The sequence below is a fragment of the Pithys albifrons genome, chromosome 2, assembly GCF_047495875.1.
Source record: "Pithys albifrons albifrons isolate INPA30051 chromosome 2, PitAlb_v1, whole genome shotgun sequence".
NCBI lineage: Eukaryota > Metazoa > Chordata > Aves > Passeriformes > Thamnophilidae > Pithys > Pithys albifrons.
Window position 1 is genome coordinate 37,688,357 of NC_092459.1, and position 19,344 is coordinate 37,707,700.

At 36.1% G+C, this 19,344-nt stretch overlaps 1 protein-coding gene across 8 annotated transcripts in view; it reads right to left on the bottom strand.

Moving 5' to 3' along the window:
* The window catches only part of EPHA7 (EPH receptor A7), a 189,733-nt gene that overhangs the window by 103,618 nt on the left and 66,771 nt on the right, over positions 1-19,344 (bottom strand). The window contains exon 6 of one of the 8 annotated variants that reach the window (XM_071548783.1): positions 369-1,754. The exons of the other annotated variants lie outside the window; for them this stretch is intronic. Coding sequence (XP_071404884.1) covers positions 1,648-1,754 — 107 coding nt within the window. The 3' untranslated portion in view covers positions 369-1,647. Of the gene's footprint in view, positions 1-368; positions 1,755-19,344 lie in introns of those variants that run through there. 8 annotated transcript variants of the gene reach the window in all.

The window sequence follows — 19,344 nt, forward strand, 5'->3', positions numbered from 1 at the left end:
CCAAGTTAGGGCTTTTAAATAGTTTCAGTAACATAAGAAGGCAGAACACGGCAAAACAATGGATGAATAGATCATACTGTGGTTTAAAAGTCAAAGAAATCCTAGTGGAAACTCAAGAGGGATGAAAAGGTGTGATGCTTCTGTAACTTTTGTTAATGAAAGCCAAGTGTATCTTTATTGAAGCGAATGGAGTAATGCAAAATTTTTTATACTAAAGAGCCATCAGACACATTTAGCTCCTTGACAACTGAATTAATTTCTGGTTTAGAAAGATATATTTTATTATAGATATTACTCCTTCTTCTGTTTTTTATATATATTCATTATACCAATGAAATTTTTTAAAAAATCTTGCTACATCTAATAATTTCTACTAATAAAATCACTTAAGTAGACGTGGCAGGCAATTAACAGCTTAGATAAAACAGAAGAGATTTCTGAACTTTCTGATACAAATTTCTCATGATTTTATTCTGAGTTTATTATTACTTACCAAAACCTTAGAAAACCCAAAAGTTTTTCCAACTGCTAAAATTTAACAACACAAATTAAAACAGTCATGAGAAGGATACACAGATTTAAGTTTGCACATTTTATCCTTTCTGGTTCACTTTGCAGTGACTTCTCTATCTGCAGAAATAGAAATGTATCAGTGGAAAAAATGCTTTATATTCTATCAACTAAATGAATCACCTAACATACTGCAGTCTAATACTGCTGTTATGTTTAACAAGTTAATACAATTAAACTGCAAAAAATATCTGCCTTTCTTTCCCTTCACATTTTTGGCTCAAGCAACATTACAAACAATCTGACTAATAAAACCCATTGTGAGAGAGACATGAGCTCCAGAAATAAGTCAAATGTTATTAAGTTATGTGCAGAGGCACATGTACATAAACTATTTTACTACCTTCTGTAGTTTCAGTTTCTCCCAAATAAGTACTACTAGCATCAGTCAGAGAACAATGAAGTGGAACATATTTTTGTAAAATGAACAAAATTATGAAGCATTTAAAAACAAGATCAATATCTAGCACTGCACACTGTACCAAATAAATTAGGTTTTCTATTGTCCGGTAGCCAGTCTCTCTGGCTACTGGCTAACACTAAGGAATATTAAAAAAAAAAAAGACATGGTATAACATTTATTTCATTATTTTAGTATTCAACTTCAGTGTAGATATTGCAATATTATGTAAATGACTTACAACACAACAAAAGTAGTCTAGCAGCTTCTTTTGAAGAAAACCTTATGATACATAAAATCCAGCAAGTTCTTGTAATAATGATTTCCCATCTATACTGTTCTCTGTTATAATTTGGCCTATTTTCACCTCAGTCCTTTGAGCTGTACTAGTTTATAAAACAAGGGATATTTACAAGCACAGAAGCATATAAATATAATATGTATTCCTCATCCTTTCCCAAGGAGTAGAGGAAAGAGTAACAAACATCTAACCTGCAAAGTGCCTTTTGTTCTGCTTATGGCTGTTTCTGTGTAACTATCAAGATAGAAGCAAGTCCAAGAAATTTGCATCACACAGAGAAATAAGGCAATATTTCGATAGTCATCAGTTTCCTTGGGAATTAAGTCAGAGACTTTGATGCAAACTGTACTGCTGTATGCTCTCTCCTACAGATAGGTCATATATTTTCTGTGAAGAAATCCACTGAAGAACTTCCAGCAGTGAAACTATCAAGCGCTGAGGCTTGAGATAGCCTGTCAGATATCTGGGCCCAGGCCAAAGAGTCTGAAAGATAAGAGTGGAGACTGAAGTTAAGCCTAATTCTCTGAAAAGTCAATGTAAGGCAATCTGATGTGCTCATGGTAGTCTGAGCTGCTGCAACCTTTTGTACTAGATAACTTTCCATACCCAGAAAGAGCTTATGCTCAGATATACTGTGCTACTATCATCCAAGAGAGAAGGAGAAAAGCAAGAATAACTGCAGACAGTTCAACATCCAGCAGGATGAAGTAGACTGCCTTACCCAAAGAGGGAAGATGGACAGTTTTATTTATCAGATGCCACTCTGCAGCAGGTTTAGTTCAACACAGAATATAGAAGCACTACTAAATTATGGAATGCATTGATCAAAAAACAATAACTTTCAGCAGAAATCTCACTGGACTTGGAATCTCACTGACTTGTCACTTTCTTCTCAGAAGTACCATCTCTGCCTCATTTATGTTGAATCTTGAACAACTGGTCTTTATTTCTGTGCTGTTTTCTTACAATTAGTTGCCACTACAGCAAAACTGGAGTGGTTGCAGACCTCAAAGGACAAAAGGAAATATATGTCATCTGCCTGTTTCTCAAGCATGCCACATGACCTGTTCACACAGTAGCTGAATACAGATGCCAAAAAGAGCTACCAGTAAAACAGGTTCTTGAAAGACACTGGAATGAAGAACAAAAAGGTGGTATGCGCTGACTGCTTGTTGGATGTGTTTGTCTGGGAATAATGCCAACCATTTCAGTGTATTACTTTGGATCCTGCTACCTCTCTCAAGCAAGAAAGTACCATCTCATGATCAGCTGTGTTAAATGATTCAGATATGTCTAAAGTGATGAGAATAGATCTCTGTACTGTCTCCACTGAAAGAAGCAGATTACACATGCCCCTAAAACCACTTCATGCACTTCTTTAAATTCAGATAGTGCTGGATCTAGAATTTTATCTTAATTCAGTTAATGCAGTTGCCCTTTGGCTACCTTCTCTATGAGCCTACGAAGAGTTTCACAATTATTCTGTATCTGTATATGGGGACAGACAAAGAAAGATGATTACATTTAGCTTTAGGGTGAAATGTGGAAACTGTTATAGAGCACATGGAAATGCTACACAAAGGTTTGGGACAGGAAATGAATAGCTAATCCAACTGAAGCTACAGGGGAATGACATGGATGTGAGACATAATTATTCAAACTGGAATTTGCTCAGGATACTGAGATTAACACCTCTCTCTTGAAAATTTTGTCAAGGCTACAGATGGCAGGACTTCAGGGGGTTTAGTTCATTTGAAAAGCAACAAAATCCAACTGCAAAATTCTTTTTCCCATAGGCGGCACTGAGTTCAGCATAATACAGTGAAAAAAAACCATCTTCTGATTCATCCTTAGCACTCTTTCCAACATTTGGATTCTTGCTGCAGGTATCCTGTTAAGTAATAATACTCCTCAGTATAATTCTACTGAGTCTGACAGGTGAAGAGAAACAGCTTAAAGAAGCATAGCTACAGTGACCATGACTTATATACTTGTGTAATTTAATTCTACCAACTAACTAACAAAGTAACAACACAAAGTGAACTAAACACCAGAGAGTATATACTGGAAAATTTCTAGGTTGTTACTTTAAGGTTAAACAAGAGTAGTAAGTAGATGAATGAAGGTTATTAAACTCTATATAAATGTGCACACTCACGCATATGAAAAAAATCAATTTCATGATGTTCAAAGCTGTAAAAAAACTACTATGTCTTTGTGGGATTTTGCTGATCTTTCAAGAATGACAGATCAATTTGTTAAAGGAAGAAAAATGGATTGAAAATCCACAATGTTTTAAAAAGCAATTCCTTTTAGAGCTCTACCTTTTTGATAAATTAACCATGATCAGCAATGGAGAAATCCATTTTCTTTTCTACCTAAGCTTCAAGTAATGACATACAATAAAAAAAAAAATGTATATAAGCAATTCATACCAGTGCCCAAATTTTTAGAAGTAGCCTCTATTTTTCAATTACTTTGTTTTTGTAACTCACATCGTGATTTTCAGAGATGCTAATTGCCTACAAGTCCAGTGGCACTTCAGTTCTGCAACAAAACTTTTGCTGAGGAGTCTGGCAAATGTCTGCTTTGTTGCATCTCTGAAGCCTAACTGAGCAACCTGGCACAAGATGAACCTGAGTCTGATCACCACATCTTCTTTCCCGAACCTTTGAAAGAAAATGTCCCTCACAATAATCACTGCTAAAAATCAGATCATGGGCATTAGTCAGTGGGCATCCATAACCTGAAGCATTCAGAGAAACCTTGTTTTAGAACCTGGATTGCATTTCTACATCATCAGACAATTATGTCATTACTTATAATCTAATCTTAAAGACCCTCCTCCAGGGGTTTCATGCCATAAAGCAAGTTAATGAGCCATTGGAAAGCACCTCCTTATGATTCTCCAGACTTCATTTTCACACCTTGATTATGAATGACATGCTTCTTGTTTCACGTCCACTAAGGTGCTGAGTCATTAGCAGCAAAAAGATGTGAAAGCACAAGTTTTGACATTAACAAAGCTAGGATAAACACAATCCTTCAATGAGTCCATTGAACTTAGGCACGGCGTAAGACTATACTGTAATTATATGTAGACTATACTGTTATTGTATTATATATACTGTTATTATATGCAGCAAAACCTTTTAGCATCTAGGTTTTGTACAACACAAAGTAAGGCAAAACTTTTTAAAAATGCGTAAGATCAGTTACTATTAAGGATGATAAATTTGTCTTCTGGGTGTGAACCACTCATGGCATATTATAAAAACAAAAAAAAATGTATTTTGAACTCACTGAACTGTGGTACCAATGTAAGGCAGTATTTTTGAGTATTCTTTTTACTGACTACAATATCATTTGTCCTCCACAAATTGCAAAAGAATGCTTTGATGAAAAAAGGTGAAGTCAGAATACAATCAAATGTATTCTTAGCACCAAGGATGCAGAACTTACACATTTTAAAATGTTAACAAATGCAACATTCACTAAAATGTAAACAAACTCTGAATAAGTCCTTGCTCGCCTTCTGAATTTACACTACCCAATGAAACAACACTTTATGCTTTATCAGTCTTGACATCAATATTAAGCAGCTACACAAACTGCCATGATTGTTTATACAACCCTTCCAGCCATTTCAATGTGAACAGTGTCCTCCTTGTTTCTCTACTCTACATGCATCTACTTCATCATCTCCAGTTCACATATCAATTACTAGACTTGTGCAATCTCAATAAAAAATTTTCTATGTCCAACCTCTCTTAAGCAATAAAAAATGTCACTATGAAACTACAGGTGACATCTTTCTGAGAAATCAGAGAACATAACAAAATATATTTTCCTAATTAAGAAGGCAGGAGTGGAAGAGTACTTTGGGATCACTGTGTCCAGGCACCTGCCATCTCAGGTAACTATGCGATTTCATTCCTTCCAAAAGAATGCCCAAACTCCATCTTAAAATCAGATTATATCTCCCACTGCTCCCATCTAAAGGCTGTTTCAGAATCTCACTGGTCTGATGGTTAGAAAAGTTAAAATATTCAGACTAAAAACCTCATGTTACAAAATCAACTATTTGTTTTCACATCAGTACTAGTCATTCCATTAAGATGGCATTTCATTCCTGCTCTTTCCCCCACATTCAATTCCACTGTATTTCTGAATACTAGTAAAATCTACGTCAGTGCTAAGTCTCTCTATCATTCCTGTTGAATCTCTGTCATGGGAAAGAAAGGCAGTAGGAGAGGAAAAATATTGGACGCTACATGTAGACTTGACTCTGTGGACTAACAATAAGGATATTCCTAAAGACATGGCAGAAGAACAGTACACTCAACAGTTAAAGAAGGGAACTGAACCTGATTCTCCCATTTCACAGGTTACAGTACAATGCTGGAACAGCATTTCTGAGTCATAGCACCCTATTTTACCAGAAGGCTTAGCTTGTTCTTTTCTCAAAAAAAAAAAATGCCACACTCATTTCAGAACAGGTTTTCTGACTCTCAGGCCAGACCCATATACACTCTAGAGACAAATTAGAAGGCAGAAGAAAAGGAGCTGTTTTCAGCTAAGCAGGTCCAACAGCTTGTCTTCCAGCATGTTTCCCTGAAAACTTCTGACTCACCTGACTTTCTAGAAAGAGAGGGTGAAATTTCACACTCTTGATCCCTCTTAACAAGGGGGTACTGACACAATATTCCGGTTCTCCTCTGTGCGCAAAACCACACTACTCCAATCATTTCCTTTACATGAGATGTTTGGAACCAGACATGAGGATAATAGGAAACTGTTCTCTTGCTTCCTTCTGTACTAGAGTGGGTTCAAAGGATTGCCAGAAAAGTGACCCCAACACGCTGCAGAAAGGTTAATAAACAGGTTTTGTTATTATTGACAGAAATCGCTGAGTAACAGAAGTTTTATGGTGGAAAAGGAGGAGAAAGCAAAGAAAGGGAAAAGCCCCCTCATAACAAGCAATAAACCCAGGTGTGCAGACACTCCCCCCCACCTCTCACTAGGGGGGGTGCTGCTAATACTACTATCTTACCAACCCACAGACACTTAGATTTTTCCAACGGAAGAAGCCGAGACCAGGTGTGCTAGCTAACTCCCAGGCGTTCTCGTTGTTTTGAAATGCAAGGTTTTCCCGGGCGGCAAAAAACAAGCCCCCAGCGCACCAGTCATTTGCTCTTAAAATACAGGTGGCCAGTGACGTCTGACTAGGCAGGTGTGTCCAATACCGCCCCTAACACCACCTAGGCTGAAGTCACCAGCTCTGCCCATCTGTTACATAAGAGTTTTCTCTCTGCACATGTGCATGGGCATTGGAATGTCCCTGAGCATGCACATAATTATTAGGGGGTCTTCCTTTATTGGGGTCTAGGGGATAGCCTTCCTCCTCTTTCCCTCAGTTTCTCCTTAAAACAACCTCCAAATGCCACTAGCCAATTAAAAGAGGCCAATTAGTTTATAGCTAGCGCTGTCTTCAAGGGGAAAGTTTCTACTCTATCTCTTCTTGTTACTAGCAACAAGGTAGGAAATAATATAAACTGTGCCCAGATGGCTGGCCAAAGCACAGACCAAAAAATGTCAACAATTCTAATTTCTGCCACACCTTCACACTGGAGTCAGGATTACTAGTACAGGGCCCAGCATTCAGTACCCAGGCTCCTTCAAGCCCTTTGTATAATTTGTTTTTCAACTGTAAAATGGAGCTAATTGTCACTTTTTAATGTAGCTTTAAACTACATGTTTGACATTTCTCCAGGCTCACAGATGATCACTGGGCTTAAGCAACAAAAGAAGGGCCAATTCTGATGGAGTCCATGTTGCACTCATACTGAAGACTAAGTTATGTTTTCCAAGTGGTCACTCTTGGACTTTTCAGAAGCCAATAAATTTGTAAAACTCTAAGATATAAAGTACTTCACCCTTATTAAAAAGAAACAAAATCTATTTTTTATGTTAAATCTATACTATAAATGGTTTCATGACTACTTTAAAAACTGATCTGCAGTTGTCATTAATCATACAGTCATTACCAAGCTCCTGGTTTCAAACTGTTTTTTTTTTTTTTTTAAGATAAGTTGAAGACAAGAAAGCAATAACAATGCAGCACCTAATGTCAAAAAGTGAAGAATTTGCTTTCAACCCATAAGGAGTCTAAGCCTAATCTGTTTCATCTGTTTCATTTTTTATCACAGTTAATATCTGCAGATATTACACTATATTAAATCTGTACCACAGTCATATATATATATATTTTACATATATATATATATATATATATATATATATATATTTAGTTTCTTCGTTATACGTATGTTCATGACAAAACCAAACAAAAACCCCAATCAGAATTCCCTAAGATGCTTCATGTTATGAGGACATTTGAGTGAATTTCCTGTAATTCATAACCAGTTACCAAAATCTAATCAATCTTACATTTTGCAGTTAAAGATCTGTCCAGCAATATTTCAATTTTATACATCCCAACAAAAAAAAAAAAAATAATAATTTTATTCACTGTAACACTTCCAGTCAACTTACATTACTAATTTTTTTTTCTCTTCACATATCTCTCCCAAAATGGATTTAATAATACAATTAGTATTAATACTAACAGGTCCATTTCCTGAAAGGTTAAAATATATTTCAGACTGGCATTTTCAGGTGTTTCTATTATGAAATTACATTTATTATCCGTAAGTCTGTATAACAGATCTATGGCCAGATTTTCCAAGACTAGCTTGCATTTTAGTGCAACCAGTAGGCAACAGAAACTGTGAGATATAGAATACAATAAAATAAATTCTAACTCAAAATGGATGCAAATTACAAGAAAAAATAAAGAAAACTCTTGGAGAATTTCCCTTGGGAAGGAAAAAAATTAAAATATGTAACACAAGCTTCTCTGAGATTTTTAGTATTTTTCATATATGCAAATAATCATTACTGATGTCTATGCATTCATTAATCATATTGTCAAAGAAATATACTGTTTGTAGTTGAAAAAAATTTCTTTAAAAAATTAAAAAGTAGTATCTTCTACTCATCTCAAGGTTAACAGAATAATGTAAATTCATATGGGTCCCTGATGATCAAGGTAGGATTAACATATTTTCACCTTCTCTAATAGAACTGCTTTGCTACAAAATACATTGTTCTGCACTGTCATGATGTATGGCTCATATTTAGAAATCTGACAGTTTAGGAGTGTATTATGGCATTCCATTAAACTGAATACATTTTTGTGCTGCACAGGGAAAGATAAAGAGGCCACAATTCCTGTCTTCTTTTTAAAGAATAATTACTTTTCTCACTACCATAATGAAAATTTTAGAAAATGTGGTATTTACTAGAACTGCTAAGTTCTACTCTCTGTTTCAAAAACCATGAGGATGGTATAACTCTTTATTTCGTATAAATTTTGATTGCTTCACAAGAACATGAACTATATTAATTGATATAGGTGTCAGCCAAAACCTTTATTTACAACTGCAATAACATTAATTTTGAAAAACTTTGGAATAGCCCTGTAAGTGGACTGTGATGTTTCATCTTCTGAGCAGTACTCATGACTTACGTAATTTTAAGATTCCAGGAACACTGGTGATTCACTGTTATTTCACAAAACAACACTGTCACTGACATAAGAAAAAGGGCAAAGAGAAGAGGAAAGAAGAGAGGTTTGAGAATGCAAAGGAAAGAGGACTGGAAAAAAAGTTGAAACTTGAGGTTAAAACATACATGTGCAAGGACTCCTTATTCCCATTGTGACAGGAGAGTGCTAAGTTGTCTATAACCCTCTTCAATGTAGACAAGCCACTGAAGTGCTTTATCTATCCTTAATACACATCTGGGGTTGTACCATTGCACTGGATCTGAGTCCTTTCATTACAAGATCCAAAAAGGCAGCACTCTCAAAACTTTAGCTGAGCATTTGAATTTCTCTCTTCCCCTCATGGCTGCATCAACAAAATGCAATGTGGAGCAAGAAGGTGGTAAAATAATCACACATCACACTGCAAATGTGTGAGGCAGCATAGTTGATTTGAGAAAATGCCAAAGGACCAGGAGGCCAAGGCCTGATGATCCTGCCTTTGCTCATCATCATCTGGAGCTGTGGGAAATTTTCCTATGTTTGTATCTAAAATTTACTCTGTGATTACCCTCTTATTAATGGTTTGGATTTTTTGACTATACATGATTTTAATTATATTTAAAATAAAAATAACAAATTTGGTCCCCAAAGTTTAGTATGTTCTGCTGACCTTTACACCTACTTTTGTGGGATCTTAGAGACCATCAGGTTAAAAATTGCCTGCCTTGCAGCCATTGGAACAGAAATTAAAAAAAACTTATGCCCATATGACTGAACAACCTCTTGAGCTTTAATGATGTTGCAACGTGGCAGAAAGGTGACACCTAAGCTTTAGAACACTTCCAATATAAAACAAACCTAAGATCTCTCCACACAAAAGATAAAGAGTAATGGTGCTGGCTCCATAAAATTATCCCTCTCATTTGGAGCAGTGGGGTGAGAAAAAACATGAGCCATGAAAAAGCACTTTAATGTGACCAATCTTGTTATTTTAGAGTACTGGGTGAACAGCTTATTAACTTAACTGCAACAAGGTCCAGATCTTCCCAGGTGCAATTAGGGGACAGAGGAATGCACCAGTGCTAAAAAACTGCTATATTAAAGACCTGCTTTTATCCCATGGAAGACTTACCTAGAACATTGCAGAATGATTCACAAGGGTCAGGTTTCCAAAAAAAAAGTCACAATTATTAGTGATTAAAAGCAAAGTCCCAGCAAGAACAAACTATTTCAGAAAGGTCACAATCTCATGATTTTTCTTCAAGAAGCATCTGTATTATTAAAACATACGTAAGGGCTTACTCTGCTACCTGCTCACTGTCTAAGAACTTGGAAGTTTCTGGGGAGATTTTGGTTCTCTGTCATATGCAACACTGGCAGTTACCCAGTGTATCCAGCAGAGCTGCAGGAGACCCAGGTTTTCTTAAAAAGTTGGTGATAAGGCGGACTAGTGCTATTTAAAATCTCATTTTAAAATGGAGAAGGATTAAAATATAGAGGGATAAAAAAGTCTGTTTAGGGAAGTTTAGAATTCCAGCCAAGAAGAATTTTGCTGTTACTGAACAGAGAAAAACATTAACTCTAGATTAACATAAAAATGAGGGTTTAATTGTATTATACATTTTTACAAGAAAAGAAAAAAAAACACAAAAAAAACCCCCACAAAACACAGGAAGATAGATAACTTTAACCTATTCTAGTACTTATATAGCCACTAGCAAAATAGTATCTAAATGCCTCACAGTTACTAAAGGATTTTTCTTCAAAGTGCTTCTTTGATGCAAAGAAGTCCTATTATCCTTATTCTTCTCATGAAGAACAGTGTCATGGAGAGATTAAGTCATTTATCCAAAGTAACACAAGATGCCTATGGGAATGACTATATAATTTATCATGGATCTCTAGAGCCCCAGTCCAGTGCCTGAACCAGTAGACCATTCTCCTCTTAACAGACAAGAGCTGCTGTACAGTACCTTAAATGACTTTTAATGACTTTTCTTTTTTTTAATGGTCTTTGCTCTATCACCATTCTGAAGAAAGCTGTTAAAACAACATACTTTGAGAGAGCTTAATTAAACACCCTGTATCTTGCCTCAACACCAGCTGTGAAACTTGGGAACACATATACTTTCAGAACAAATATTACAATATCTCTTCCAAGTCAGCAGCAAACCTAAAGCTCAGCAGCTTGGCAGCTGGAAAAGATCCTTCATGCTCTGCAAATGACCATACTTTAATAAAGTCCTATAAAGGTTTTCCTGTGACTGAAAACAGCTACTAGACTCTCAATATATGCCTGGATATATGGCAGAAACCATTTGGTAAGTATCAAAATATGTTCTTTCCTGGCACACTGCAAACAAAACTCAAGAGCTCTATTTATCGTTTGGTAAAGCTTTTTAAAAATGAAAGACAGTCAATCATTTTCTCTTTATATTAAACAAATGGTTTCAGTTTGAATGCAAGCTACAGGAGTACCTGTGAAAGTGGCAGTCTAACACAATGGGACAGTATCTGCTTTTGAAGATTCAAATTAATTAAAATATGCTATTTAAAGGGGAAAAAAATCTACTAAAGTTTTGTCTTGTTTCAGAGAATAAGTACAATTCACATCAGCAACCTAAAACTCTTCAGCCACTACATTCACCTGAAGGGATCATGACCAGGAGTGAAAGTTTACTAGGTCACGCTCCTTTAATCTTACCTTCTCTTTTGAGTGACTGCCAAAAGCCTTGCTTATGAAGAAGTTTATGAAAGAGAGAACGAACTGAGATCATAATTTAAATTCCACACAGTTCACAAACAACTTTCATATGGTAACAATTTTTGGTCACTGCTTGGGTTGACTGAATTTGAATTGGTGACCTAAAGGTGAAAGATTCTGCATTCCAGTATCAATCTCCATGCTGTTTATTGTTCCAATTTTCTAAAGTTCAAAGTAGTAAAAGAGAGAGCTACATGGTTAAACGCAGTTGTCTTCACTTTTCATTCAGTTAAATATTGTCAGACTTCTCCCCTTAAATCATTCTAAGCATAAACCACAATTATATAAAATTTTCTCATATATGGAGAACTTCTGATAAAAAACATGTACCACCACTAAATAAGAAAGCAATCTTCTGTCAGATGATCAAATTTTTATATTTAAGAAGTCCTGCAAACAGTAAAGGAAAAAAACTGGTACAAGTTCAATTGTGCCTTTGTAAAATGGTCTGCTCATTTCAAGGGGGTTTTAGTTAAAAGCATCTAACAACCTGCTTTGGCTAACTTAAAAATTATAACAAGAAAAAGCCTATGATGATAAGGTTTCATAATTTCCTTCACAACTCCTCATATTTTCTTAGTTCTTTTAAAAAAATATTTTTCTAATCCATCATTTGTGTTCTGTACTTAAAACATGAAACTTTACTAACGTACTACTTTATCAGCTTCAGCGATAAAGTGAGTAAATTCATCTCCAGGAAAGGACTTGTGAAAATTCTCCAGGAATTCTTAGCTGTGTCTGAGGAAAGGGGTTTTTTTCTGTCAAAACATTTGAAAAAATAATTTGCCATTTTTTTTCTTTATAGAACGGGAATGGGAACTGAGAGGAAATGGAGAAGACAAAAACAGTTTTACAAAAGTTAGAAGGGAATTTCCGAAGTACATAGTGTGTCTACATTGTAGGCAATCAAAAGAAAGATTTGCACTAACCATTTGTTTGTTTTTAACCACTGAGACAGTAGGTTTTTTCCAGCTCTCCAAATACATTAGCTCTTCACCATTTTTAAGGAGACAGGTATGAGCAAAAAGAATAACCTCACCTACAAATTTATGGCCATGCTATTTAATCTGCTGGTTCAACAGTACATTTTTAAAGGTCTATCCTCTACAGACAAAGCAAACACAAAACTGAATACAATGGCAAATCTCTAATCTGATACTGGGAAGAGGACTTCTAATTTATCCTATGAATGCATCAGCTCTACAAAGTAACTCCAGCATACAGAGCCCATACCATGAAAGCTATGATTCAGGAGCAAAAACTGATTATCTTCAGTACCTAGTTTTATGACCTGGTAACTATTTCTTCAGAGACTGAATAACTTTTTTGATCTTTGCTATGTTAATTACACTTTTATCAGCCACCATTTTCTACTAGTGCCCTTTCCTACTTTACATTATGCAAATCTCAACCATGTCAACCAATGCAACTAGACTATAACATCTATATGGACCCATTAAGCTAAAAAGAAATGAGTAAAAAACACCCAGAAAATAATGACCCCAAATTTGTTTCATGGCCTATTTGGTTTAACAACAGACCCATGCTCATTCAAGCACATATAATTCAGAAGGCCTGCCTGCCAGCAATAAAAACTGAAATTGGATACTTTGTGAGATTAATTACCTAGATAGGGCATGATAATGCTAGTCAAATGGGAAGGTAATTAAAGTGCACCTTCCATGAAAATTATTCACTGCTGCTGGATCAGGTGACAGATAAATCAAAAGGCACTTAAAAAAGCTACAGGTTAACTTGTGGAAGGCCATTCCTCCCTGTAAGTTCCTGTAACAATGGCTGCTTGCTCCTTTCATAAGCCAAAAGGTGGGAGGGAGAAAGAAGAACCCAGGGAAAAGTTATCAGCATTGTGCTTGCAGACAAAGCGTCAGCTAGAGTGGAACCAGTCGGCTGGCAGCCTTCAGATTACTCGATCTCTCTGCTTGTATGCCATAAAGGGGTATTGCAACCATAAAAGGCGGCAAGTGATGAATTAATAAGCTGACTAGTCCCCCGAGTGCAATCCTTACAGGCGGAGGACATGCTGCGGTAATCAAACGGGGTTATAAATTGTGTACATTGAATGGCGTAAAATGCATCTCACTTCATCACCGTTAAGACTTCCTGAATTTGTCATTAACTCTTTGCCTTCAATATATTTATTTAAACAGTAGAAGTAAGAGAAAGAGCTTACAATAACAAAAGGGCAACTGATACTACCCAGCGGGATATACAGTCTAATGGAGATCATTGACTCTTACTTTCTACAGCTACAGGGGTCAAACTGCACTCCTTTTACACCAAAACTCCCCTTGAGATGTACCGATTAAGTTCAAAACATTCAACTACATGCATTTCTGAATGTAGGAAAAAAATCTCACAGGACCAAATCAGTTTTTACAGCTAGCTTATGCAAATTCCCATGTATTTATTCCATACCTGAAGAAAATTGAGCAATTTACATGGGAAACCATTTTCCCGATCCCAGACACTTGCAGAAAATTTTAGAACAATCATATATTGTATGCAACATTAAAATGTATGAAAATTGATAACTGAATAATTACTATCTTCTCTCAATGTTTTTTTTTAATGTGTGCTAACTCTCTGGATTGATTCTAGAATAATACTGACTGTTCAGTGGTAATTAAATGGAAAGCAAATTTGTGCCACCCTTTTTGTCCTGAATAGTAATTTTCAATGGCTTAAACACCTATCAGGGTTAGAAGAAAACTTTGAATCAGGGCATAAATAGGTGAGATGATATTTTTCAAAAAAATCTTTACTTAATTTCTTCTATCAAAAATATACTTGAGGTTTTCCTACATTTTGAAACAACAGTTCCAAATGCTTTATCAATAGCTTCAAATTTGTTTTATGCATCCTCTGAGTATTTTTCCCTTCCCTAGGCTTCATAGTGAGAACAGGAAAGGAAAATTTAAGTGAATACTGAAATGTGATGCAATCTTAAAAAACATGAACTGCAAATTGAAGCTCTTTCTGTGGACCCAATGGAAAGCATAACCATTTTTCAAAACAGAATTTATGACACAAATCATGACAGTTCCCAGGAATGTTCGACATTCACAGGAGTTTACATGACCATGTGACAAAGAGAGGCATGGTACCAGTTTACCAACTTCATTTCAGTTGGCAGTAGTGGTATTTCCCCCAGAAAAGGATTTTATGACTAGGTTTACACCGAGATGAGCTCACTATACTTTGCAAGCATGAGCCCTAACATGCCAGGAACAGAGGATGAACCCTGATCTCTTTTGTGCAGGCATAGCTTTGGTAATCAGGGAATATATACTACCATCTTTAAGAGTCTCGTTGCCTCTCTGCTGGTATCCCAGTGGAGTTTGAACTATTGATTTAGATCTATAGATTGCTAAATGGGATGGGACATGTCTGCCTGAGACACCACCACCAACATTTACCCCATCAGTAGGCAACACAGTTGGGAAAGATAGTTTCTTTGGAATACAGAAATTACCCTCCAAAGCATTGTGTGCTAGTATTCTGAAAGCCTGGGGTATCTGCTAGGGCAAACACTGAGAAACAACTCCCAAGAGTTTGGGGAAGGAATTCACTTTCTCTATTCATCGTTCATTGAAGGTTATCTGCTTGTAATTGTTCTGTGCCACTGCATGGCTGAGTAAAATCATTGTTTACACAGAAGTACATAACACTGATGAGTGGCCATCACTGCTTTATTGTAGGCAAGATAAACTGTAAGGCACCTTCAACCCTCCTAAGGGGGGAGTCATAAACAGCATTACAGTAAGAAGGAAGCATAGAATAAGTATTTTGTATTTTTAAAACATTTTTAACATAAATGCTATAAAGTGAAATCATGTGAAATATCCCTATTTTAGGACACACTTGTAAATGAATATCCTCACTGAGCACATTGGTTAATTCAGTCATTGGTAAACAGCTTCAAAGGGTCTTAATAACATGAATTACTAATAGGACAAGCAAATTATTTTTAAGAGTTTTAAAATCCCACAGAAAATAAATTACTTTTACATTTGCTTCCTTGCTTAGTATTTGCTTGAAAATAAGTAAAAGCATGTAAATATTTAATGTTAACATTGTGGCAGAAATGAGCATTTGCATATATGGGGGTGGGATGAAGAGGGCATTCAAGTCATCAACTTTTGGCAGTTAATTTAGGTGGCTAAATAGGGAAGGTAATCTAATGCTTCCTCTGTAATTAAGGAGAAGTCAATGCACAATTCCTAAATTTGGCTCCTGTTCCAAATCACTCCCTAAAGAAACCTATCAATCGCCACCAACTACAACAATGTAAATATCCACCAAAGATTTAAATGCTATTGTTTAATGACAACATCAAGGAGCAGAACGTTTAGCCCTAAAATACTTGATGTGATTAACTCCACAATGTAAAGAGCAATGACACTCTTCCCTCTTCATTATCAGTTAAACTGCAATACAAAAAATTAGGGCTGAGGGTGAAATCTTGATCTCAGCTACACAAGGGAATATTTGGAGTAATTCCACAGGAGGTCCACAGAGACACATCATTAAAGTATTGGCTCTGAAATATTAGCATCCAATTCCTCATTTCACAGCCATGATTAGAGGCTCTATGAACTTAAATAGACCCTTTCACAAAGTAAGTGGCATTTCTCCACATAAACATCAGGGTTTATTAGCTCTGAATATGGTCTGCTGACTCAGCCACTACTCCTGATAGGAGCTTGGGTGATATGAAAAAAAAAATCAGCTGACTATGATGCATTAGGAAATAGGATTCTAAAAAAAAAAAAAAAGAAAAAAAGAAATGCTTAGGTGACGGACAGAAAAGGTTAAAAGGAGAGATGGCAAATAGATATCAGCAGATATGAGACAGCAGATACAGAAACTGAAGGGTCTGCTGCTGCACAAACATGCATGTGAGAGATAACTCCAGATTCAATGAGTAATTGTGTACAACAAGCTGTTGAAACACAGGCAAGAGTTTAGAAGGGGTCGTACTTCAAAAGGAAAGTTAAGAATCACAGTGACAGGACTTCATCCCTAGTCTTAAAACCACTTAGGAGGAAGTGAGGTCTGTATTAAAAATTCTGGAAAATACACTAACAGGCTAGAAGAAAGAATGTTAAAAAGGAGACTGAGCTACATGCATATGTCTGTATGCCTGTGAGTGCCCATCTCTCCCTCTCTTTTTCTTTCTCTATGTCTGCATACAGCAGAAACCAGATGGAAGTAAGACGTAAAACATCCCATTCTGCGCTTCTAAGATTTCTTGCATTAACATTAGAAAAATGCCAGTCAGTTATGTGAATATTTTTTCTTAAGGTTTCCTTTGTTTCTGCCCATGTGGATTCTCCTGTGTCTGATACATGATTTAACTAATTCAGTAAAAACAGGTCTTCACTGTCCTGTTAATTTCAGATAAGAGCTTAAGATTTCTACCTCTCTGTCAAACACGGTTAAAACTGGCCAAAATCTGTTGACAGAGGAAAAGAAACTGAAGGAAAATCATCCAAAGAGATGTAGATTTCACATGCTTAAATACCCTTGTATGTTTCGAAACTGTGCTAAAACTTATCTTTTCTTAAGTATCATTAATATTAAAATTGCCTGAGTCACACGACTTATGACACTTTCTATGACAATTTAAATGTATAAATGAAAAGCAGCACTTTGAAGTGCAGCTATCATTAAAGTCTGTTTCACTTTGTGGGCTGCCAGCACAAAAAAACTACCTCATGGAAACATGAAGAGCAGCTTGTTATAAGCTCGAATTTAGGACATTTATACTGGTCCCACAATAAGAAGATTTCTGTGTTATTACCATGAGCATGATTTAGTTGTATTATGTTCACATTATGTAACACTTAGCTCAGACAAATGGCTCTGTTCTTGATCTTTCTTATTGTACTGTAGTTAATGACCAAATATTGTTAAAAATTGGGACACTAATTATCTGATGTCGACATGTTATGGATAATTAAGAACTGCTCACTCTGAAGCCATGCTAATTGTTTTTCACAGGTCTCCTTCTCTTGTCCTTGTGTCCTCAACAAGGCAAGCAGCTACAGGTTTATACGTACATCTCTGTCACGTACTTTGTCACAGAACATACATCATCCTATCTGGCTCATCCCCGATTAATTTTGCTGGCTTGCAGCAATTATCTCTCCCTCTGTGACTGACCTCCTGGTAAATGGACTGCATGATCGCTGGACAATTTTTTTCTGCATATTTTACCACTTAATTGATCCTTGTTGGCTGCCCATAATAGAATACACTAAATTTAAGTCATAAAATGGTTGAAGTCGAGACGAAGTCGTAACCCTGCTTTAGCAACTGTAGTTGACAGCTGTAAAAATCAGATCTTGATAATGTTCTCTCATTTACCCTATTACTTGGATCAGTTGGTTAAAGCTGTTAATGATCCTCTTGGATCAATGTCGTTTGCTTGTAGCTATAATTTACTGCACTGGTGGATTAGTACAGATGTTTTCATAGATAGCTCTGCATCATTCCACCAGATTGCTGTCTGCATCAAATTTGCTTCCATTCATCACTAACGAAGCAAAGAAAAAGATAATCAGCATCTCCTATCTTAACATTAACTATTGAACTTGGAATAATACTTTTATTGTTGTCAATTTGCAGCCTTCAACCATGGCTTCCTCAGTAAATTGCCCTGAGAGTTTTCTCTAGAAATAGAACCAATTACATATTTTGACTATTACAAGGAAAGACTACAGAAATGCTTAACTATACAAAACAATTCATGTGCCAAAGACTAGTAGATATAACAGTTCAATTATGAATATACCCTATGGAGTCAGAGCTGGTTCTATCACATACAAAGCAGAAGAAACTACGTAGGACAGCAGCATGTCAGAGTTGGCAAAAATTGTCCAGACTATTAATTACCCAGACTATTCCAGCACCTGAGAAATCTGCTGCCCCAAGGAGTTAGCATAGTGGATAAGTCAGCAATGGCTACAACTATCAGGGAAGATGTCTCCCCATCTTGTTACCCCACTAGCATCAGAAAGATCAAGCCCAGCTCTTCACAGACTTCGGCTATCTTCACCCTTTCCTGACAGAGGTGAACAATTTATTCTTGGGCTTTTAATACTCCCTAAATTGCCAGAAGGCCACTAGTCAGAAGAAGAAGATTTGTAATTTTCAACTGAGAACTTGTTTAGCCAAATCTCTGATTTTCCTTCTAAAAAAGCAGGTTTGCTGGCACACGCAACAAATATAAAATAAGTAACTGAATAAATCTGCTCCAAAAGAGCAGCAGCATAATCACTAAGTATTTCTAAGAAAAATATATATAAAAAATCAAATTGGAAAATGCTAGACAAGCCTACATGGCCTCTTCTTCTAAACAGTTAATTATGAGAGTGAATTACATCCGTAAATGGTAGACTTGAACCTTATTTTAAGAAAGCTCTAGATGCAAGATATTTTTCTTATGGTCCTGAAGTGCATTTTGTCATACTAACTCATTAGCTGTGACAGACTCTTTGCAAAGGTGTTCCAGCTATTCCACAGTCACTTACAGTGAGTAATCTCTCCCATATAGAAGTTGCACATTTAGCTATTCTATTATTTAAGTTTAATGAAGAAACTATTTTAGCTCTCCCTCTATAAGCTACCTGCTGTCTTCTAAAGATTTTCTCAGGAGACATTACAACACGTTGACT